The 23,398-nt window shown below is 45.7% G+C and overlaps 1 protein-coding gene across 2 annotated transcripts in view; it reads left to right on the top strand.

The window, feature by feature from the left end:
* Positions 1-23,398, top strand: part of Pamr1 (peptidase domain containing associated with muscle regeneration 1) — a 162,847-nt gene that overhangs the window by 59,214 nt on the left and 80,235 nt on the right. Inside the window, exon 1 of one of the 2 annotated variants that reach the window (XM_005064869.4) lies at positions 20,711-20,975. The exons of the other annotated variant lie outside the window; for it this stretch is intronic. Within the exon in view, the coding sequence (XP_005064926.1) occupies positions 20,903-20,975 (73 nt within the window). The 5' untranslated portion in view covers positions 20,711-20,902. Of the gene's footprint in view, positions 1-20,710; positions 20,976-23,398 lie in introns of those variants that run through there. 2 annotated transcript variants of the gene reach the window in all.

A 23,398-nucleotide genomic window follows, 5' to 3' on the forward strand; every position in this document is an offset into this window, starting at 1 on the left:
CTGGGATTCAAAGAAAGCTGGAAGAGAGTCACTGCCTGGCTTGGTTTTTATAGAAGCTGTAGGAGAAATTAAGAGAGATGTGATCATCATTGCAAAATCTAGGCTGTACTGATCGGGGGTTCTATAGGTTTAGAAGTGGTCTAGATACATTGAGCAGAATGCTGAGCCCAGTTTCCCAGAACAAGTGCAATTTCCATTATTCTGCTTTGAGAATGGAGTGGGGAAACAGTTTCAGAAGGAAGGAGCAGTCTGTGCAGGGACTCAGAGCAAGTCAAAGCCAGTCTGTGTGGAGATCAGAAAGGCTAGAGGAAGTCCCACTGTATATTTTGGCCACGATAATAAACTAGGATATAATTCAGGGACAGTAGGTGTCCTGGAAGGATGGATTTTGATGGGAAGATCAAGCTGTTGCCAAGAAAGAGAACAAGGCTAGAGAGGCTAGAAAGAGGGAAAAAAGGTAAGACACAGACAGCTGGCAGGGAAACCAGTTGTCACAGTTCAGATGGGGTTAGTGACACAAACCTGAAGCCAAAGCCTGGCTGAGCCCATTCAAAGCAGTTTCTTGAGCAGCTGGGTCAAACTTGTCTGCTCCTACATTGTCAGGTGTACATGTTGAAACAGCCCAGTCATGCTGACTCTCAGATCAACGCTCTGTTCAGAGCTACCCTGCCTCTTCTAGCTTGCTTCTTCCTCATATTCCACAGGTTATTGGTACCTGGATCCCCCTCCCCAAGATCCAAAATGCCTCATGCTCAAACTACATTTGAATGTAACCCAGGCATATCCTCCCCTGTATTTCCACTCATTCTTAGAGTATTTGTAAGATGTAAGTAAATCGCTGTTATAGTGTATTGCTTAGGATCCAATGATAAAAACCTACACATGTCCAGATGTATTCAATCAAGTTGGTTGAATAAGATTGCATAGAACTCATGGATACTGAGCATCCACTGTGGCCCCTCCACCTTCCAGTTACTCTTAACACTCAACATCCCAATGGCTTCCAAACTCATTACCACAAGTTTCAGCCTGTGCCCTTCAGTTTCACCATGGCTCACCTCTGACCTGCTCTTGACCTCCGCCTCCTGGGAGCTGCAGAGATGATTCCGTGACTTCTTGGCTGGTGAGCCAAGACTTCTGTCTGGCTGTGGCCCAACGCTGACACAAACCCTGAGCCCAGCAGGGCAGAGGTGGCAGCTTCACCACGGCCTGGAACAGGGTTGACGTGCTTGGGTCGTGGAAAGATATGGAACCTAAGGCAAGAAAGAGAAGTGTAGTGAATCTTACCCGTCCTTCTGGAGTTTTCCCTGTTCTCATTTGACCTTGGCAGCATATTATTGTGTTCTATTATTTTAAAAAGTGTGTGTGTGTGTGTGTGTGTGTGTGTGTGTGTGTGTGTGTGTAGACATGCATGCACCATGGCACTTATTGGAGTTACCAGACAACTTGCAGAGTTTCTCCTTCCACTGTGAGGGTCTTGAGGATTAAACTCAAGTCTTCCGGCTTGGTGGCAGATGTCTTTAACCACTGAGTCATCTCGTTACTGCTGGTATTGTGATGATGATGATGAGGAGGAGGAGGAGGAGGAGGAGGATCATGATGAGGAGGAGGATTTTTTAATGCTTGCTCCTACCACCAACAGCTTTTTTATTTAATTGACACAGGGAAAATCTAGGCCTCCATAGTTTTAAAAGTTGCCCTGGTGGTTGAACTTACCACCACAATTCTGTTAACATCAGGCCCCTGAGCGAGGCTGACAAAGGAACTGGGTTCTGGCAGGCTTTTTCAGGATTATTTGGACAATCAGATCTTCTTTGAGTTTCACTTATTTCCTTCTTGTTAAAAGCACCATGCCTGAGGGTGGCTGATGGGCCAGGTGCATGACACTTGATGTGGTTGGGTCCGTAACATCCCTCATGTGTTAAAAGCTTGGTCCCCAACTCTGTCCTAATGAGAAGCTGTGAAACCTTCAAGAATGGCCTACTGGGAGGTTTAGGTCCTTTGAGGCTATAGTGGAACCTCCCCTAGACTCTAGCCCTCTCCTTTGTCCCTGGATAAGAGGTGGATGGGTTCCTCCCACCACTTGCAGAGGTGCAGTGGGGTTAAGTGACCATGGTGTGACAATTGTCAACTCCACACAATCTAGAGTCATTAGAAGGGCCTCTAGTCAGGGCTGCAAGGGATTGTCTTGATTGGGTGAGATGGGAAGATCCACCTAACCATTTCCTGACTGGAATCCTGGACTAATGAATAAAGGGGTCTGGACTGCAACACCCACATGTTCCTTGCTATCTGCTTCCTTGATGATGGGATGCGACCAGTAAGTACTTCAACCTCCCTTGCCTTTGCCTTCTTGCTCACGGTGAGCTGTTACCTTAAACTGTGAGTGGAAACACACCTTTTCTCCCTTAAGTTGTTCTTATGGGGTCTTTTTCATCATAGCAACAGACAAGAAACTAAGACACATACACTGGAACCTTTGAGGCCACAAACCAAAATGCACCTTGCCCCTTTATAAGCTGATTATCTTGGGTGTGCATGGCAGTAACAGAAAGCTGAGTAACAGAGAGTCCAGCTAAGAACACCAACTGCTATTTTTCTTCTTGGTACATCTACACAATGGAGTACTATTCAGCAGAAAAAAAATAACGGAATCATGAGATTCGCAGGCAAATGGATGACACTAGAAGAAACCATCCTGAGTGAGGTAACCCAGTCACAAAAAGAGAAACATGGCATGTACTCTCTCATATATGGATTTTAGACATAGATCTGGGGAGTGCCAGCCTACAATCCTATGGCCAGAGAGTCTGGGAAACAGAAACTTTATTTAGTGGCTGATCGAAGAAGAGGCAGACTCCCTTGGTTAAGTACTGAACTGAACTCAAGAAAGCCAGTAACAGAGAGGGAGGACTGATGATCAAAGGGATTAAGACTGGGCTGGTTTAACCCCCAGAAACAGCTGACCAGACAAAGGTTAACTCTTGAATCCCAGGCTGATGCCTGGGAATCCAGCATGGGACTGATCAAGACCCCCTGAATCTGGGTGTCAGTGAGGAGGCCTAGGTAATCTATTGAGCCTTGGGCAGCAGATCAGTACCCATCCCAAGCATACACACGGACTTTGGACTCCCACAGAACAATGTGAGGTGCACTTTCACCCTGAACTCATGGGGAAGGGTCTAGGCCCTGCCCTATATGAAATGACAGTTTATGGACACCCCCATGGAGGGCCTCACCCTCCCTGGGGGAATGAGGGGATAAGGGGGGGGTTGGGGGGAGAGCACGGGAGGAGGGGAGGGAAAGGGAGAGGGACCTGGAACTGACTTGTGAAGCAACCTTGTCTCTTATCTAAATTTAAACTGGAAAAAAAAAGATGGTGCTGCCCTCTGCCTCCACCTTTGAGATGCAGCTTAGTTTAGTATGAATTAGACAATCTGAAGAGACATGGAATGAGGAGAAAGCACTGGGCTAAACATTTAACAAGATGATTAAATAGAATAAGTTTGTGTCCAGGGGCCCCACCTAGATTTTCTATCCCCAAGCTAGATTTTTTTTTATAGGTAGGATTTGAGGCCAGCCAAAGTGCTTTAGGACCAAGCAGGTGGTCTAGGAAGATGGAGGGAGAATTGTTTCGGGAAATTTTCCTTTCTTAAGTATCTTCAATACCATTATGCAGTAAGACTTTCCATAACCCCCCTCTGTGGTATGTTCTTTGCTGTCTGGCAGCACGATGTTCCTGGAGGCCTGTGTGGTCTCCGCCTGCAAAAGCTCCCTGTCACCACCACTCATCTCGCCTCTTGTGAATGAGATGATGACATCTAGCATGGCCGGGCCTTGAGTCCTCCTAGTCACAGTGATCTCTATTGGGAACTCTGCTCCCTGTTCCTGATATTACAAAGCTGGTATTCAGGGTACAGAGGAGACATCATCAGAGGATAGAAAAACTGGTACAAACTCATTCCCACAACGGGGAAAAATAGCTCACCAAACATTCCTCATAATGAAAAGAATGACAAGTCTCTCTCAAAGGAGTTCAAGAAACAGGCTGAAACACAGTCCACAAACAGGCCCCAGGAATCCAGTCATGGTGGGAGAAGCCTGAGCTCTCACCTCAGAGATGATGCAGTTCCAACCCAAATGTTAGGAGTTCCAACTAAGATGAAACACAAACAACCACGTCAAAGATGAGCAATGAATGCAGTGTGGCAGGGAGCTTGGCGGCAGTTCAGTTTCTCCACATGAATGCCACTTTAAGACGAGGTACGATTATCCCCAGACTTTAACATGCTGTGCGAGCACCTGGAAATTCTATGCATCGAGTCACCCAGCTCAGCACACATCAGTGGTCCTAATCAGCATCTATTTATCCTTCCCCGCCACTAATATGTTACAGGGAAGACCCTACAGGCGTAGGCATTGATTGGGGATTGAATGCTTCGCACACAGGCAACTTTATGTAGCATGAATCAACTGGGGGAAAGGAGCTGCACGGATTTAATGGTGTGTCCTGGTGAACCGAATGAGCAATTCACTATATAAAGAAGCTTTATTGCCAAATGAAAAAAAAAGCCTAATAGCTTGGTATTAATTATTAACAATTATAAAAATATTATGACTCCAACATTAATTTTATTGTTTCCATTAAACTTTATTTAACGGTGGCTAATCATTTCTCCCGACCCAACCTGGCAATACCACAGTGAGTAAGACAAAAGATGTCAAGTTCTTGCCCCAGCGTCAGATACTGAGAGTGCAGGGGAGAAATGATGGCCTTTGTCCTATAACAATGACGTTTTAATTCTCCCCAAAGACAAAGATTTTTGAAAAAAAAACAGAAATTTTCCGAGGGGAGGATAATCATGGGGTTAGCCTGATGACCATTCTTCTGGTTATGCCAATAGCTACAAAGTTCGAATTTTGACTCTGACTGACACCAAGATTTTGTTTGCTTGTTTGGCCTCCATATACAACCCGGACTGGTCTTGAGGGTTCTATATAGCCCAGACTGTTCTTCCTTCTTCCTGCCTCTGTCTCTATAAATGCCGTGATTCCAAGTGTGTGCTACCACATCTGCTGATTGCCACTTTTGGTTGGTTTTGTCCTTCCTTGGATGAACAATAATATCATTGCTAGCAGCTATTACTTTTACTTCTATTTTATGTGATGTGAATGGTGTATGTGAGTGTGTTCCTATGGGCGAACATGCACTTGTGTGGAGGGGTGAGCCCACAATATTGTCCACGCCCCTTCGCCCCTACACATGTGTGCACATGCTTGTAGAGGCCAGAGGTCAACCTTGGATATCATTTCTCAGTTGCTGTCCACCCTGGATTTTGAGACAGAGTCTCTCATAGGTTGACCCAGAGCTCACTGATGCAGTTGGCTGGCTGGCTAGCTAGCTCTGCTATCAGCCTGCCCCCACCTCCCCAGTGCTGGGATTACAAATTAGCGGTGCTATTCATGGATTCTGTGGATTGAAATTGGGTCTTTATGCTTGTGTGGTAGGTACTTTCCTGATCAGCCCTATAATTATGTTTTTTCCTCAATATATGTTTTTATTTAAATTAGAAACATGAATGCTTCACATGTTATTCCCAGCTCCCTCTCCCACTCTTCCTCCCTTATCCCTCCACCAGCCCCCTTCCAGCCCCCTACTCTGGGCAAGCCATCCAGCCCCAGAAAGGTCTGAGCTTGTCACGAGAAGGATGAAGAAAAGAAAAGGGCATGCCTGTTTTCCAGAACAACAGAAGTTTTGGAGAATGCACAGGATGACTTCCTTTGGAAGCTCCCCAGGAGGCTTCAGCAGAGAAGGAAAACTTCCCTGCGCTGAGATAACTTTGGAATCCTCAGATCTAGGCCAGTTTCCCCACTCTTTCTTCTTACTCTGTTTCTTCTTTGATAATGTGAGGCCTGATTAGGTCATGCTCTGTCCTTGAGCCAGCCCAGGGCTGTGTTTTAAATGACTGTGCTCCTGGTGACCTTACAAGAACACCATCTGAGGCTAAATCTATTTGTTTTACCCTGAGATAATGGAAAATAAAGCCACCTCTGCTCCTCTCCAGGAGACCTGGCTTGCCAAGTTGGTTTTCATAGCATACTTTTACAGTTGATTTAGCATCCCTGAAAACTGAGGCCGAAAGACTGAAAAATGAAGACGCACTTAGCTGTGCTTGTGCCAAAAAAAATAAAAGACTAAGGCTACAGGTGTCGTCACAGCCTGTCCTAAAATAAGCGGCCAGTGAGCTTCCAGACACAAGAAAGAAGATGCTGTTTTCCTCTGAGACCAGAGGAACATTCAGTGGCCACGTGGCTAGGGTTTTGTCTGGAAGTGCGTGCTTGGAAGGCACTTTGCAGACCGCTGTTGGGCCTCTTCTGCCACATTACCAAATCCCACTGGTATTTCTGGTCTCTACCTCCAAACTCCTAGGTTTAGTGGGATTGCAAACTTAGGATTTGCACCCAAATTGGTACCTGGAACCATTTTGTGTGCATGTGGATTTGCGGGAAGTGGGGGTTTAGATGTTGGTGAGTGGAGGCAGTGTGAGGAGTGGTGGAAACGACAAGATAAAAAAAGCAAGGAATTCCTACCTTGTTTTCTGTCGTATTTCTGGGCCTAAACTACCTTTCAGAAGCCTGATGGGGCAGAATAGTCCCGAACTTAATGTCTCTGGGCCACATCATCACTTCTGTGAAATGGATACAATCTAGTGTCTAAGTCAGTTCAGAGGGAAGAATCCCATATACTAGTATATACATGGATACAATCTAGTGTCTAAGTCAGTTTAGAGGGAAGAATCCCATATACTAGTATATACATGGATACAATCTAGTGTATATACATGGTGTCTGCCACAGGGATGTAAACAATAATGGCAGCTTCTTGTTTCACCTCCATTAAATTCCTCTCTGGATTTAATGCTAGTTACCCAAGCCCATTCCTCCTGCTTCAGAAAACTGATGCTCAGAGACGTTACGTGGCTTGTTTGAACTCACATAGCTAAGTTTAATCCTTTGACGATTTTATATATTAGCTATCTATTGCTGCATGACAAGTCACACTGGAATGTATAGCATATTAAAAATAACAATCTGGGCTGGAGAGATGGCTTAGCTGTTAAAGGCTAGGCTCACATCCAAATATATATATATATAAATAACAATCTTTTATTTCAAAAGTTAGGGTTCAGGGATCAGGGGTGGGGGTGGCTTACATGTAAACTTCTTGTTCAGAGTACCTCTTGAATGTTTAGTCAAGGTTGCCTGAGGCTGTGGTTTCTGAAGACTTGAGTGGTACCAGTGGATCCATTTCCAAGATGGCTCTGAAGGGTACAGAACATTCCAGTCTGACTATTTCTTCTCCAGTCCCTTCCTGATGTCACTCCACTCTGCTTCCTGCCCACCACGATAGGCATTGCTCCACCAAGCCTTCTCCATCATGGAATGAGAACCATAGACCGTTCGTCCTTCTAAGTCCTTCATGGCAGGCATTTCGTCATAGAAGCAAAGATGGCTGGTAGAGTTACACAGACCCACTCTCCTACGCTGTGAGAGGGAACCGTGCAACTTCATGACTGCAGGGTGTAGAAATCACAGGATACCACCTAGGAGGTCAGTGGCTACACCTCTTACACCTCTTATGTAGACACAAACTCCTAGCATGTCCAGAGCCTGCTTACCACCTCAGCATGTCCCCATCAGTGAGGCTGTCCCCATCAGTGACTCTCATAGATCCCGAGCTTCCGCTCACACTGCTCTGTTCCCAGTTTCTTGCATATGCCATGCTCTTCTGCAGTTACCTTCCAAGCCTCCCTCCTTCCCCTCCTTCCTCACTCCTGGCCGAAGACATTCATGTATCACTCTATTTTCTTGTCAATTCTTCCTATGAAACTGGCTCTGCCAGCATTTCCTCCAGGAAGCCTTCCTCGTTCCTGAAAGTTAAGTCTCGTTTCATAGTTCCATGTGTGGTATTAATAATATCAGGTCAACTATCACGTGTACATTTCCCTTCCAGGCATCTATAGTGTGGCTTACTCTTTCCAGATCCCCAGCACAGAGCAGGTTCCAGGTGAGTTCTGGCTGCAGACTGGTAACCACGTTTTACTCCTCATTCCTAGAGGGAGAAAAATAGCTTTTATTGTGCCTTGTTCTTATATAAGGTTCTTTTCATTAGTCCTAAAAATAGAATCAGGTGCATGTTCCAGACTGAGCATGTGGCCTGTAGTTTTGCTTTCAAGTCCTCTACAGTGACCATCAGGAAGAAAGCACTTTCTTTACAGCACATGATTGTGTTTCCTTATCAACTTGACTTTTTTTGTCAGCGAACACAGGGTTTTAAAAACCACCAGCATCCCTACCTGTCCCGGGTTTTGTATGGAGATGAAGACCTGCTTCAAGAATGCATGGGTGAAAGAACTGGAAGAAAGACTTCTTAGTTTAGTTTGACTTTATGGTTTGGCATATTGAGTGAGCTGCTTAGAGTGTGTTTTCACACCAACCCCCCTTTATTTGTTTCTTTCCCCTCCTCCCCACCCAACTCCCAGCTCATGCTCCCTCCTTCAACTTTTGAGACAGGGTCTCATGTATCCCAGGCTGTCCTCCAACTTTCTGTGTAGCCATGGATGACCTTGAATTTCTTATCTTCCTGCCTCTACCACTGAAATGTCAGGGTTATAGGTATTGACATACCAGTTTTATGCAGTAGCTGGGATGGAATCTGCAGTGACAATGTCAGAGTCTCTAAACGAGCTATAAGTCCAACTATTCCAAGTCCCTAAGCTCTCCAGCCCTCCTTTCTTCCAGTGGATGAACATACAGATACAGACACAAACACACAAACACACACACACACACACTCATGCACACACCATTCACTCAACTCATTACTTTATTTGCTGCAATGATGTAAAGTGCAGGTGTGTGTGTAAGTCTTAACTTGAGCTTACAATGAAATTCACATCTGTAAAAGAGGGGGTGGTGGGGCCTCAGGAGGTGATTTGTAGACAGGGTCTTCCACCCAAAGCTGGAAGGAATGAGGGATGGGGAGGAGCCCATTTTTGCAGCCCATACCTTGCATTTTGGGCACTTAGAGAGGAGGTACATAAAAACAATAGCTGAGAAAGTGTCTGTATTAGACAGTAGACTCCTTAACACTTGCAGGCACAGCAGGACCGTTTTTAGGTCTGTATGAGCCTATGTTGTGGAGAGAGACAATTTTCTCCCTTCTGAACAGATCAGAGCATCTCATTGGCATCTGGAGACCCAGCAGTTGTGGGGGATGATTGGGTAGCACATTTACTGCCACAGAAGCTGGGAGCACACTTTGAGAATGCTTGGGGACTTTAAACATGGACAGCAAAAGTGGAGTAGGAGAACATAAGTAGCTGCTTTGTGTCTGTGGTGACTGACTAGGTGGCAAGTACCTGGGAGATCCCTCCTGGATGCCAGGAGATGGAGAATTTACAAGGTAATGGTATTCTATGGGATCCTATAAAAGAGTCGATGTGGAATGGCTGTGGGGAGCAACAGTTTCCTATCCACAGATCACAGCAAACCTCGAAGCACAGATTTATACACAGAGCACAGTCACTGATGGGAGAGGCTTGCAGGACTTTGCAGGTGAGCCACCCAACCCTCACCTTATAGGGAGGATGCTGAATTCTACAGTCTACTTTCCACAGTGCAAATAGCGAACCCAGAGCTCATTCATTTGACTATTCCAGCTAGCCAGATTGCTACGGGGGTCTCCTGTCCTCTGGAGTGCTAGGATTACAGAGACTGTCTAGAATTCATGTGGGGCCTAGGGGTCCAAACCCAGTATCATGCTTGCCTAGCAAGTGTGTTCCCCACTGAGTCATCTCCCCAGCTCCAGCAATGGTGCTTTCAATGGAGCAGTTATCCCAGTAATGATAGACAGTCCTCGAGGATTGTCTTGTTTGAGCCTGTGAGAACCCATGAGGTTCGAGTTAACGGCTGTAGCACAGGCAGAGACGCCTCCAAACCTGAGCTACAGCAGGACTGGGTAAGGCTTGTAGGACTGGTCTCTGGGGTTGCCAGGAAAGGTAAGCAGAAGCTAAAATGGGAAATGATAGAAGTGGAGGACAATGACATTTTCTATGCCTCCTTTCGGCAGAACCCATTGGTTCTAAATGCTCTGCAGGCATCAATCCTGTTTACAAAACCTCTCCCCTAGTCAAGTATGTTCGAGTATGACCTCATATTTAGACTCTTGGCCTTGCCTTCCTGTAGGAAGGAGAAGGGGGGGGAACGTTGAGAGGAAACTAAATAAAAGAAGAAAAGAAAAAAGGGAAATAGGATAGAGAAAGGGCAGAAAGACATGTGCACTAGAAAATGAGAAACAAAAGCATGTATGGAAAACAGAGAGGCTTTGCAGAGATTCATAATGAGAAAGAGCAGACAAGGGCAGTAAATTGTTTCCAGGGTACAAGGAACCCAACACACTTGTAGAAGCCCCATGGGGCCACAGTTTAATAGCATCCAGTTGTCCAGCTGCAGATGGAGCTCCCACCTGACTCCCAGGAGTGTGTCTTGCCTTTAGAAACCTGTGTGATTTATGGACCCCTCTGGGCTTCTGGCCAGACTGCTGCCCCATCCACTCCCTACAGGCTGACCCTGACTTGCCCTCCTTCCTGAACTTGGTCCAGCAGGTGCACTTGATTTTCTAGAGACTGTGGATACCTATGTTTCTCTGAAGCACTTGCCATGGTGAGGGAGAACAGACCCAGGCTGTACAGTGGAGAAAGTTAGACTTGTTGGAGGCATGAAATAGCCCTGGAAGTGTGGACCCTGTTACATTTCATTACCTGTTTACATTTCTCTGGCTGCCTTCCACTGGTTACCGGTCCAGAAACAAAGCTGGAAACTAACCTCAAGTGAGATCAGATTTTCCAATGAAATATGATAAGGGAAAGTGTCCAGAGCCAAATCACAGGTAAATGGACCTAGTCTACCAGAGGGACATTCAAGCAGAGCCTGGTGTTGACATGGCCCTGGTCCAGCCTGACTGATGACTATGTTGAAGCTGTGAGAGGCCCACTGGGAAGCAAAAGCAGGGAGAAGATTTGCGAGACCAAGGCTGGTATGGACAGACTGGGAATTATCAGGGTCCCTGCCAGATGCCTCCTGACCTCTGACTCTTTTGGAGGGCAACATCCTTCCCCTGATGGGAATTCTCTTGCAGGTCACATGGTCAAGCCAGCAGGGTAGAGGTAAAGAGACTGTTTGAATCTTGGGCCGGAGAGGTGGCTCAGACCTAAGTTCAATTCCCAGAACGTATGTATGTTAAGGAGAGCCTGAAAAGCCAGGCATGGTGTTATAAGTTTGGAATCCCACTTGAGAGGCATGCAGGAGTCAGGAAGAACCTGGGGATTGCTGGTCAGGCAGCTTAACTTATTTGGGGGGAATTCCAGGTGAGTAAGAGAGCCTGTCAAACCAAAATGGAGAACCAGTGAAGTGCTGTCTTCTAGCCTGTATTCACATGTATGCACCTGTGCACATGTGTACACACACACATGAACACACACACACCACAGAGAGGGAGAGAGAATGCCAGTCCTAACTCTTTTAAGAGGAAACACAGTTCATGACTGTTCTTGGTAAGCTGCCTGGCTTCATTCCCAAAAGCATGCTTGGAAACCATCCATCTAGACCCAGCCTGTGATGCCATCTCCCTAGGGTCAGGCTCTCCAGGTTTTCTCTTTTACTCAGAGAAGAAAGTATTCCCCCTATAAGCTGATCGTGTCTCCTTTAGAGCCCATGAGAAGAGCTTTCCTCTGTGACCTTAGGTAAGCAACGTCTGTCCACCTCAGTCCTCACTATGCAAATGGCAGCCCATGGACCTACATTACGTTGGAATCATTTGGGATCTTGTTAGAAATGTGACATCTCCAGTCTCTGTCCCAGCCTTACTAGATCTGAGCAGTGCCTCATGGAAACTCAGCACTGGATTCTGTGGCACACACAGAAGTTCTAGGTTTCTGTGAGTTATAGCCCAGGGTTCTATGCCTCGGTTAAATCTCCATCTCAGCCACCAGGGCCATCTAGTCATGCTTGCATGTCATTGGCCGATAACCATCTCTGGCTATTGTTAACTGGTTGAACAGTTTGCGTTTGTAGATCTTCCTTGACTTTACTATTGGAAAGCTGCTGATAGCCCCATCAAATGCTGATAATGGAAAATGTGTTTGTGCAGGCAACCTCCCCAACAACGTAGTTTAGCAACACAGCACAGGGTGCAGTGTCCATTGCTACCCCTTGTGACCCTGTGGCCACTTAGGAGCTGTAGCTCACTGATTCTTCCAGCATCTCATGTAAGATCCCTCTTCAGCATCGCTTTGACGTCATCATAAAGTAAAACAATCTTTTTTCTTTCAGGTTTTTTTGAGACAGGGTTTCTCTGTATTGCTTTGGAGTTTGTCCTGGAACTCGCTCTGTAGACCAGGCTTGTCACAAACTCACAGAGATCCTCCTGCCTCTGCCTCCCGAGTGCTGGGATTAGGCCAACGCCTGACAAAGTAAAAGGACCTTAAGTTGATCCATTGTGACTCGGACTGTCTACCCTTGGCTGTCCAGTGCTTATTCTCGGTGACTGCGTTCTCACCCACTATTGACACACTTTACAGTCCTACCTGGTGTCCACTACCATATACCTGTCTACATGCCTCTATCATAGACCTTTCCAACCATTCAGACTCCCAATCAGCCAGCAGGACCCTAAGTCTGTATGAGTATGTTCACATGAGACTGTTTTTCCTTTCACACCACAGGTAACTAGTAGTGGTCCTCAAGCCCTTGCCCACAGTGAAGACTTTCTCTCTTATGAGTCCACTCCTGAATAAGGCAGCAATAACCACCCCCCTTTATTGACTATGGCTAGGAGGTTGAGTCACACAACAGGGAAACGGATGGTGGTTGCCTCTTCCTCCTCTTCCTCCTCTTCCCCCTCCTTTTCCTCTCCCTCTCTCTTTGAATATAGGGGTTCCTTCCAGATTCTATTATGCACAAGGTAATATCCACACAGCCCTCAGGCATGCAAGTGTCCGAGGCTCCTCTCTCAATCCTCCACATGCCATCAATCACGGGTCCCACTTTTCTGACCTCCTTATTGCCTCTTCCATCAAGTCACTTCCCTCCACCCGATTGAAATGCAGGGTGCAAAGAGCTGTTCATAGGTTCAATATGACCCAGTAACTGTCTGGTTTTCAAATTGTTTCTCATTGTCCTTGGAGTAAAGTTCATTCTTTTCAAGGTCTCGTCTCTTTATTAAATGGTACTTTCCGATTCTCTATCCTCTGCTCTTTTTCTAGGTCTGAAGCTCAATGTCCCTTCCTCAGGAAGGTCTCTGACCCAAAGAGAGGATTGAGCTCCTTGTTATTGGCATCAGGGATATTCTGTCTTTGCTTGTTGTTGGATTCACCACATTTATCCAGTGCTTTCCCCCTGTATGTTCTGTATATATTGAAAGTGGGGACTGACACAGGCTTCCCTCACAGCCAAACTGCTAGGACCTGTGATGATGAGGACAACACGCACTAACTGTGGTTTTATGTTTTGACTTGTATTTATTTCCTTCCATAGAGACAAACAGCCTCATTTTTATATTAAACCTTCTAAACCTAGTAAGCATTGTGATGAAATTGAATGAGATATTCAAAGCCAGGCTCCTGGCAGGGGGGGCTTCTGGGACCTACGCAAGATCCAATTAGAATAAGCCTCGTTTTTTGTCTTCCACCAGATGCATATTCTACCTCTAGATCTCCAATTAAAAATGTAATTGTATAAGAAATCAGTTTTAAAATGTGCTTTTTGTCTTGAACCAATTGTAATATAATGTAGCTTAAATCACAGATCTGAGGAAAATTGTACCTACTTTTTAATTCCAGCTAACAGTTTAAATGGACTACTGTTTTTGAAAGAGCTACAGTGGGATTTTATAGATAAGTGCAGTAATGGTAAATACTAGTTCTTATGTGTATTACCAGGGTCATTTGAAACTTAACAAATTTATAAGGTTGCTACTATTTCCCTTTAAATTTGTTATTTATAAGTTTAGTGTGTGTGTGTGTGTGAGTGTGTGTGTGTGTGTGTGTGCATGAAGTTCAGAGGACAACTTGTGGGAAGTCAGTTTTCCTTCTAACATGAGGGTCCCAGGGATCAAAATCAGGTTACCAGGCCTTGCTGTAAGTGTCTATTTATCCATTGAGCTGTCTAACCCAGTCCCCTGTTGTGTTTTAAAGATGTAGAAACTAAGACCCAGAGGGTCAGTGACCTTTTCTAAGTCTATACACCCAGTCAGCAGTACATCAGTGGTGTGTACGGGGTCTGCTGCACACAATGTCCGTTTTGTGCTGAGGCCATACTCATTCCCACCCTCTGCTGCCTTCTGATGAAATGACTTGTCTTTGTGTTCTCACCTCGAATGGCTTAACTCCTTTTAACTCATCCACTAGCCACTTGGATCATGGCCAGACATTGGCCAGTGTTTTTGTAAAGCTGTATGTTGCAGCCAGCTATTATTTTCAGTTGAAGTTCATAAATACACACATGGAAGTCAAGACCATGTCTCCCCAGCTGTTGCAGGAGCACATGGACTATGAAGCAGAGAGGCTTGCTGACTTTCAGCAATTCTTATGAATGACATAGAGCCAGAAGAATGTGGCCAGAGAAGAACCACAGAGGCACCTTCTCCTAGCCTGACTCCCAACAGGAAGGGGTGGAGCGGAGCCAGCACTAGAGGCAGAAACAAGACTGTTTGCTGTTTAGGAGAACAGCAGGGACTCATTAAGTCTGGAGGCTTCCATGGTGGGGTCAGTCACAGCAGGCTCCAGCAAAGGCCTATTCCTTTCCACAGGGATTCCCCCTTTCTTCTCCTATCCCGGTCAACTTGAACACGGTGTTTTGTGATGCTGATGAAAACCAATCTTTATTACCCCACTCCCTTCACAGACCTTACTCCCTGTCCTCTTTCTTCTGACTTCTCCAATGTGTAGGTGGTCTGCAGAGACTTACAGGATAAGAGAGGGAACTGCTGGTATTTGCAAAGACAGTCAACTGTCTTTATATGTTAGTGTTCCCTGTGTGTAATGTATGCGCGACCTGGAGGTGCCAAAAAGGGTGGGGGGCAGGTTTTGTTGGAGCATCTCATCCTTTCATGTGAAAGTTAGTGAATATTATGAATGGCTTGATTCCGTCTACTACAACCCGTTGTTAAATTCTGAGTACTGGTTATAAGGATATAATTAATACTTTTGTGTTTTTTCTTTCCTCACCACCAACCCCACTTTTTGAGACAGACCTTCACTATGTAGCTCTGACTGTCCAGGAACTCATTATGTAGACCAAGCAGGCTTTGAATTTACAGAGATTCTCCTGCATGTGCCTGCTGAGTGCTGGGGTTAAAGGTCTATGTTACCTCATCTGGGCAGGAGATAATTCTTCACCCTGTCTGTCATTCCTACTTCCTAGCATGCTATTCTGCCTTTTTCATACATAACTTCTTACTTGGGATTTATTACTTACTTCTTGATGTACTGGCTAAGAAGCATGGATGTCTGGTGGGCAAGATGGCTTGGTGGGTAAAGGCACTTGCTGCCAAGGCTATAGGGTTTCTACTGCTATGAAGAGACACCATGGCCACAGTAACTCTTACAAAGGAAAACACTGAATGAATTTCACTTTTATTGTCAGAATCCACAAGGTAGAAGGAAAGAACCAACTCAAAGAAGTTGTCCTCTGACCTAACATGCGCCCTCCCCTGCCCACACAAATAGATAAATAACTAAGTGAATTTTTAAAAAGACTCATGAATGTCACTACCATATACCAAATATGTATTAGATTATAGGTACTGATGTGAATGCTTTGCTCCAATCCTATGGGAGATGGAACCATTATTTTCCCACTTAACAAATAGGGGAGGTAAAACCACATAAGTCCATAGATCATAAGGGGTCTGTCAGGATTCAACATTAGGGATCATGATCCAGTGTGAGTGTTAAATCAAGAATATTATTTTCTTTAAGATTTTATTTTTATCTCTGTGTGTATGTGTATGTCTGTGTACTCACTCTGTGTGTGTGTGTGTGTGTGTGTGTGTGTGTGTGTGTGTTTGTGTGTGTTGAAGAGCCCATTCAGGAGAGTGTGTTGGATACCCAGGACCTGGGGTGACAGTAGTTGTGAGACCCCTTACACTAGTGCTGGTATCAGAACTCAGATCTTTTGTAATAGCAGCAAATTGTCTTAATGCCTGACCCATGTCTACATCTCTAGAATTACTCTCTTTTAAAGGTTGGGTACAGGCCTTGCAAACATCTTGTTGTTTAGGGCCTGGACACAACAATTGCTTAGATGTATAGAACTACTTTTCCTAAATCTAAAAAAAAATAATATTTATTCAAGTTTTTAGAAAATTCCATCAAGATTAATGTTCATAGCTCAAAAAAGGCCATGGATTCTTTTTCCTCCAAGAATTGTGGAACAAAATACTTGCGTTTTGAGACTTTCAAGGCCCCACTTAAGTCTATTTTCTCCATGAGACTCTCTGTTTGGAAGACCTGATTTAGAACAACAGTAAACTATGCTAAGAAGGTTGCTGATATTAATGGGAGCACAGGACTCTACACTCGCATAGGAAAACTTAGATTTCAGTAGAGCTGTTGAGCCTCAGATAAACTACTGACTTTCCTGTATTATTGTCATAGCTTTTCTGGTCCTCACCCAGTCCAGCAGCTCCTGTGAAGTTTAACAGAGCATTATCTGATGATCGCTGCTTTCCAGTATCCACATAAATGTTCACACTGCTTTGTATGGTAGGGTTTTTTCCACAATGATTTCTAAGTTCCCTTGCCCAAGGAAACCTGCAAACTCAAATTAGCGGCTTAAACTAGCATGCAAACTCCTGTGGGGATTCCAGAAACAGAAAGGGGCTTGTTTTCAGTTCTTAGCTTCCTCAAGCAAAGAGCTGCAACCCACGCCTTCCTTAGGATACAGCCAACCAGGTTTATAAAGGAGGGGGGCTATCTTTATTCTTTCTCTAATCATCTTGTGATCACTGTCTGGGTCCTGTCAATTAGTAGAAGACATATTAATAAAAAGAAAATCAAATATACGCACAACCCATCAACCTGGGAGTATACATGTGTATGTTCTCGCATGTGTGTAAGTACGTATACAAGTATGTATGCCTGTATATAGAGGACAGCCTTGGGACATCCTCATAAATGCTGTCCACCTCCTTTGAGATAGGACTTCTCATTGGCTAGGAGCTCACCCATTAGGCTAGACTGGCTGACAAACAAGCCAGGGAAGTCTTCCTGGGGCTGTATTAGAAAAATGCACCACTATGCCTAGTGTTCACAGAGCACCTTAGAAGAGCAATGCATTTGTGAAGTGTCAAGCGTAAGGATGATGAGTTTCCAGGGGTACAACTGTGAGAAGCATAAATATACAAAGGACCTATTGGGAGACAAGCACTAGATAGTAGGGTTTGTATATTAGTTCCTCCAAGCTCAGAAGGGTTATAATGACTCATAAGGGTTATATAACTTGTGCCTTTCCACATATAGACAGGAAATGGGGACTCCTTTATAAATGGGCTTTTCCGAATGGGAGGAACACAGAGTTCTTCTTACATTGGTTTCTTCTCAGTTTCAGCTCAGTCCTTTTGTCAGAGTGGCATGCTTGGGTGCATGTTCTAGTGTTCTTCAGGTTCATCACCCAGAACCCCACCTGTCTGGGGTACAGCTGCCATAGGGAGGAGGCTACTGGGTATTGGTGCAGAGAGGCGTAGGTGATGGTGAAATGGTCCATTCAACTGTTTGCAACCTTGAGAGACCTTAATATCCACAGGTATTTAGAAATGGAGCCACCTCTATCCCATTGCCATTACCGAAGGGCCAGGAATAGTTGGACAGCAACAGAGCAGACTTCCTTTCTCTAATCTCCATATACTCTTTCAGATATCCTACTTTTTGTCATTTTTTCTTCTCTTTAATGCCATTCTTGATGCTCACTTATACAAATATCTCCTGACAGAGAAGTTGACAATGGGGAAGAGAGCCCATACCATGTGTTTCTTCAAAGTCAGTCTCAGGCTAGACAATGATGATGCCTAACATTTATTTGTAACAGTCAGTGTGTGCTAGGTAGGGCAGTGTCCTTGCATGCATAATCTCATTCCATTTTCCCAAGAGTCTCTAAGAAAGGTTTGATCATTACATTCACTGTATATTAAAGACAAGTTGAGAGAGTTGGTTAAATCACTCCACATTATGTAGTTAGAAAGTGAAGCAAGCCAGGTGGTGATGATGCACACCTTAAATCCCAGCACTCAGGAGGCAGAGGCAGGCAGATCTCTGAGTTTGAAGTCAGCCTGGTCTGCAGAGAATTAGTTCCAGGACATCCAGAGCTATACAAAGAGAACCATATTTTCCTAAGTTGAGAAAGTGGAGCCCTGTGTCACGGTTCTTGTCTTTCCAAGCTGTCCTGAATTCTGGTGTTCACCCTCCCTCAAGCTGTCTCTGTCATCATTCTCCATCCAATTCTATGGTTTGCTCCTTGTTACAGGCCTTCATGGGTAGTCCGGGGTGACTGTCTTCTTGGGACTTTGCTTTGGGCCCAGTATCTAAATCATCAAGGCCACCCAACAGCTAGAGGATAGCATTTAGACACCCTGCCACACTCACACCATGTTCTTGCTCATTACCACATCCAAACCCCACACACAGCCTCTTCAGTGGGCTGTTATTTAGCCTCCCTCTCTCTATATATATCTTCCATTTGTCCATTTATATATGTATGTATGTATGCACCTATCTATCTATATCATCTATCACTTATTCATCCATCTACTATGTATCTATCATCTGTTACTTATCTGTTTATCCATCCATCCATCCGTCATCTACCTAAGCCATTTAAAGTGCATTTTATTGTCTAACTTTGACATAGATACATCAGAGGATATGAATGTTTTAGTGTTTCTATTGTTGTGAAGAGACACCATGACCATCACAACTCTTATAAATAAAAACATTTAACTGGGGCTGTTCAGATGTTAATACCATTATTATCATGACAGGAGGCATGGTGGCACTCAGGCAGACATGGTGTTGGAGAAGGAGCCAAAAGTTCTACATCCAGACCAGTAGGGAGAGAGAGACAGAGAGAGAGAGAGAGAGACAGAGAGAGAGAGAGAGAGAGAGAGAGAGAGAGACAGACAGACAGACAGACAGACAGACAGACAGACTGGGCCTGGATTGAGCATCTGAGACCTCAAAGCCCACTCTTAGTGATATACTTTCTCCAACAAAGTCATGCCTACTTGAGGAAGGCCATACCTCCTAATAGTGCTAACCCCTATGAGCCTATGGGGGTCATTTTCATTCAAACCACCACAGTGAATAGATACAAGTTTTGAGATTAACTCATAAATATGCATTGTTTCCTAGCGACACTGGTCAGCTTCAATCTTCCTTCTAGAAAATTCTCACTACTCTCTTCCATGGATGGAGAGTCTGCTTTTCTCACTAGTTCTGGCCTGGAATAATCACCCATGTCTCATAACTTTGTGTTTAGTCTACCATCACAAACTAGTGCTGGCGTAGCCGGGAACTCCAGTTCTCTATTAGACTTGAGAATATCTTGCTTTGCCATTTGTAGTCCAGTGTTAAAATCTGAGTCTATCTTTCTGTTTCCAGAATCTGTAGAAAATGCTACTGATTGTACATCTTAACTATAATGGTTAAATCTACTTTTCTGTGACTTTACTTTTGAAGCCATATAGCACAGTGGTTAGGGCCAAAGGCTCAACCCAGCTGTCCCCCTTCCTTGTGTGACCTTAGATGAGTTAACTCTCAAGGGCTTATTTCCCTATTTGTGGGCAAGAGGCACCAGAGTTCTTCCTGTATGCACCAGGAAGTACTTCCTGCGGCTGAACTCACTGTCATGGGCTTGGTGGGAAGATCAAGATTTCCCCAGAGCTTTCGAACGCAAAGGGTCGGGTTTCTAAACTGCAATTGCTCAGAGCAGAAAAGGGGAAAGAGCACTTGGAGGTAGAGTCCGAGTGTTGGGGGCGTACAGGTGGGTTTCTTCTATTTGCCCATCACCTATCGGGGAAGGGGACTACACAGCTTCACATGGAGGCTGAAGAGAGAGTTTCTCCATACATGGCTTTCAGGGATTAAACTCAGGTTCTAGCGCTTGAACAGTAAACAGTTCTGTCATGCTGGTCCTCAGGACACTCTTCTAATCTGGTTCTGCCTGGCCGGTCCAGTGAATGTACAACCAACACTTGCCCAAGCCTCCCATTCTAGTCTTCCATCTTTCTCAGTCTCTTCAGTCAGCTTTCCAACCCAGGCTCCAATCCCACCCTTCCTTCTCAGCCTGCCATCCCAGCCCGTCCTAGCCTCCTATCCCAGCCCCATCCTAGCTTCCCATCCCAGCCTTCAATCCTAGCTTCGCAGCTCAACTTTCCAGCTCAGGGATTGTGGTGGTGTGGAATGTTTGAGCGAGCATCGTTCCTAACCCCATAACCTCCCACAGCCATTCCTACTTCTGTACCCAGCCCGGTGCTGCCACCACACATCTCTACCCTCACTCTCACCAGAGGCTGACCAAGGGAAAGTTCAGAGGGACGGAGCTTGGTGTCCGGCAGCCTCCAGGCGTGGCCACGTTTCCCCGGGTTTCTCAAGGGTTAAGAGGAGAGCTTTGGGCTGACGTTTTGCTGTGGCTGAAGGTGGTTCCCCTCGCTGAGGGTGGGAGAGCCCGGCTGGCTGAAACCCGAGCTCTGGCTCAGCTGGGACTTGGGGAGGTCCCGGCAAAGGCAGAGCCTGCTGCCCTGCTCTCACTCTCACCCAGGCATCATTCCAGCGCAGCAGCTTGAACGATGGAGCTGGACCGCTGGGCGCAGTTGGGACTCGCTTTCCTGCAGTTCCTTCTCATCTCATCCTTGCCAAGAGGTACTGTTAGTGACTGAGAGCCCTCCTGGGGACTAATGGGGAGCCGGACCAGGCTGGGGTTGTTGCAGTGATAATCTGGGGTGCCTGCTGGTGGCTCTGATGCCCTTGTTGTCTTCCCTAAGAACTGGATAATATTGCATCCCCTAATTGTGGGAATGGACTATGTCTGGAAAGAAGGAAGCACCTATGCTGTCTGTCTGTCTGTCTCTCTATTTTCTTAAAGCACCACTTTGCCCCGGGAACTCCGTTCCCTGTGAGTTACTGGTTCTGATTTGCAAAATCCAAGTTTCCGGGGAAAGCGCTCCCACAGGCTTGAAGAGCAGGGTTTGGGTGGGCATTTTTCTAAGGAACCTTACTTGGTAAAGTCGCAAGGTAGGAACTCTCCTTAGCAGATCTCCAGCATAGGAGCTGTGCTCAGCAGAAAATACCTCACACCCCGGGAAGTATGAAGCAGAAGCTTGGAGAAAATGGGCAAGCTGTTTCTGGGGCTGCAGTGTTTGGTTTGAAAGAGCCCTGGCTCCTTTGTTTCTCATATGTCATATGGGTTCCTAACTGTACAAGAGGCTGGGGCATGACAGGGTTTATGACAACCTCTTGGCAGATCATGGAGCAGAAGCCAGGGAATGGCAGGTCTCAGAAGAAGTCCCTAGGAGGTAGGAATCAGGGGCTTCTGTCTACATCTGTCTTGGGTGGCTGGAAGGGTGAGGTGTGAGGAGGGGAAGATGGAGGGCTGGATGAAGGGTGACGTGTGAGAAGGGCTGAGATGTCAGGCAGGAGCCTAGAGGGGTAGGGGTGAAGCTTGGAGGGATGAAGTGTGGAGCTGGAGGGGTGAGGTATGAGGAGAGAAGGTGAGAACTCACCAGACACACAGTTGAGATTTGCCTAGGGGGGGAAGCTTCGCTTGGGGGAAGGGTACCTGTGAGCCCCTCCTGTAGCCGTTCTGAGTTCCCTGTGTTCCACACAAAAGGAGGAGGCTCTAGCAGGTGGCTGCCAAGTGCCTGAGAAAGACACAGAATGGAGCAGCACTGATGAATGCGGTGGCTTGCTGCAGAAGACGAGAACACAGCCTTCAGAAGCGTCCCTTTGTGTCAGCACAAGCCTAGAAACATAAGACTCCCCTTCCCGTGTTTGGTTAATAATTTCCATGTACAGAAGCCTGTCTGCGTTCGGCTAAGTCTTCCTTGATGATTTACTGCTCCAATGGTGGGAGTGTTTGGGCTGGGTATGTAATCTCAGCATCACGGTGAAGCTTGCTGAAGATGGTTAGCTTGTCTCATCCAAATTTCACCTCCCTGACATCTTGTGTAGACTAGATACAGTGCTGAAGGAAGAGAGGAGCCCTTTGACGAGGGTTCGTAATCCAAATGCCTAACACTTGAGGAAACTGCTTTTGGATACAAATCTCTATAGAGTGTTCTGGGTGGTCTAGATCCACTCTAGAGGGTTCTGCTTCCTCTAGGTTCCAGGGCTCAGTGCACCAGATTCCCAGGTGTCACTAAAGCTCTCCTACTTAGTTCCCGTGCTGTAGCAAGTGAGACAGCATCACCACACCAGTTAGGAAACACAGTTCAACTTGCCCAGGGACTGAAAAACTCATTTACTGTTGACCTAAGAATCTCCTTTACCTCTTGCTATGGAAAAGCTCTGAGGAGAGTGTGAGGTGAGCTGTCAGCCAAGCTACTGGCTGAACCAAACAGCAGCTTTATGTGTTTAGCATGATTATCCATTGTTGAGCTCAAGGAAGAAGGCAGAGTGGAGAAGGAAACTATTTCTTCCTGCAGGGAATGAGTCTACTCCCTGGGCCTGTCAAGAAAAGCTTGGAAGGGCATTTCCTCTAATTGCTTTTCTAAAAAGAGTATCTGGTATGTAAACACCCTGTGGGTTGGTCCGGGAAGTTGTTGTTGTTCACGAACATGTGATTCACATTGGAGGAGGAGAATCTAAACACGGGGCCAAGTGATAAACCTAACATAAACAGCATGTCAGGGGGAAACCCAACTCCACTGACTCCACCAGACAGCAGCAGCGCTGCCAGCGGGAATCTGCCTAAGAGGAAAACCTCATTGAAAATATGGGGCTCTGGGGGAAATGAAATCTTAATATGGATCAGTTCACAAGTGTCGCTTCCAACAGACGTTAACTTGTAGGGAATGAACACAAATGCAAGTGGAGAAGAAAATTGGAAGCACAGATATTCTGTGAGCAGACGCAGCCAGCTGAGGAAGGGAATGTGGAGAGTAAATAAGGAAGGAGTGGCCCAAAAAACTTAGAGCTTCTTTATAATGGTTACATTAACACATTCCAAGGAGAGCCATGGAAATCAGTCTTCTCAGCAGAGGTGGAGTTGTGTGAGGAGCATGAAGAGGGTGTCACCTTAACATCTACTCTGAGAATGCCAAGGGGAAAATAATTTCATGGAGGAT

The sequence above is a fragment of the Mesocricetus auratus genome, unplaced genomic scaffold (assembly GCF_017639785.1).
Source record: "Mesocricetus auratus isolate SY011 unplaced genomic scaffold, BCM_Maur_2.0 Super-Scaffold_100004, whole genome shotgun sequence".
Classification (NCBI taxonomy): Eukaryota; Metazoa; Chordata; class Mammalia; order Rodentia; family Cricetidae; genus Mesocricetus; species Mesocricetus auratus.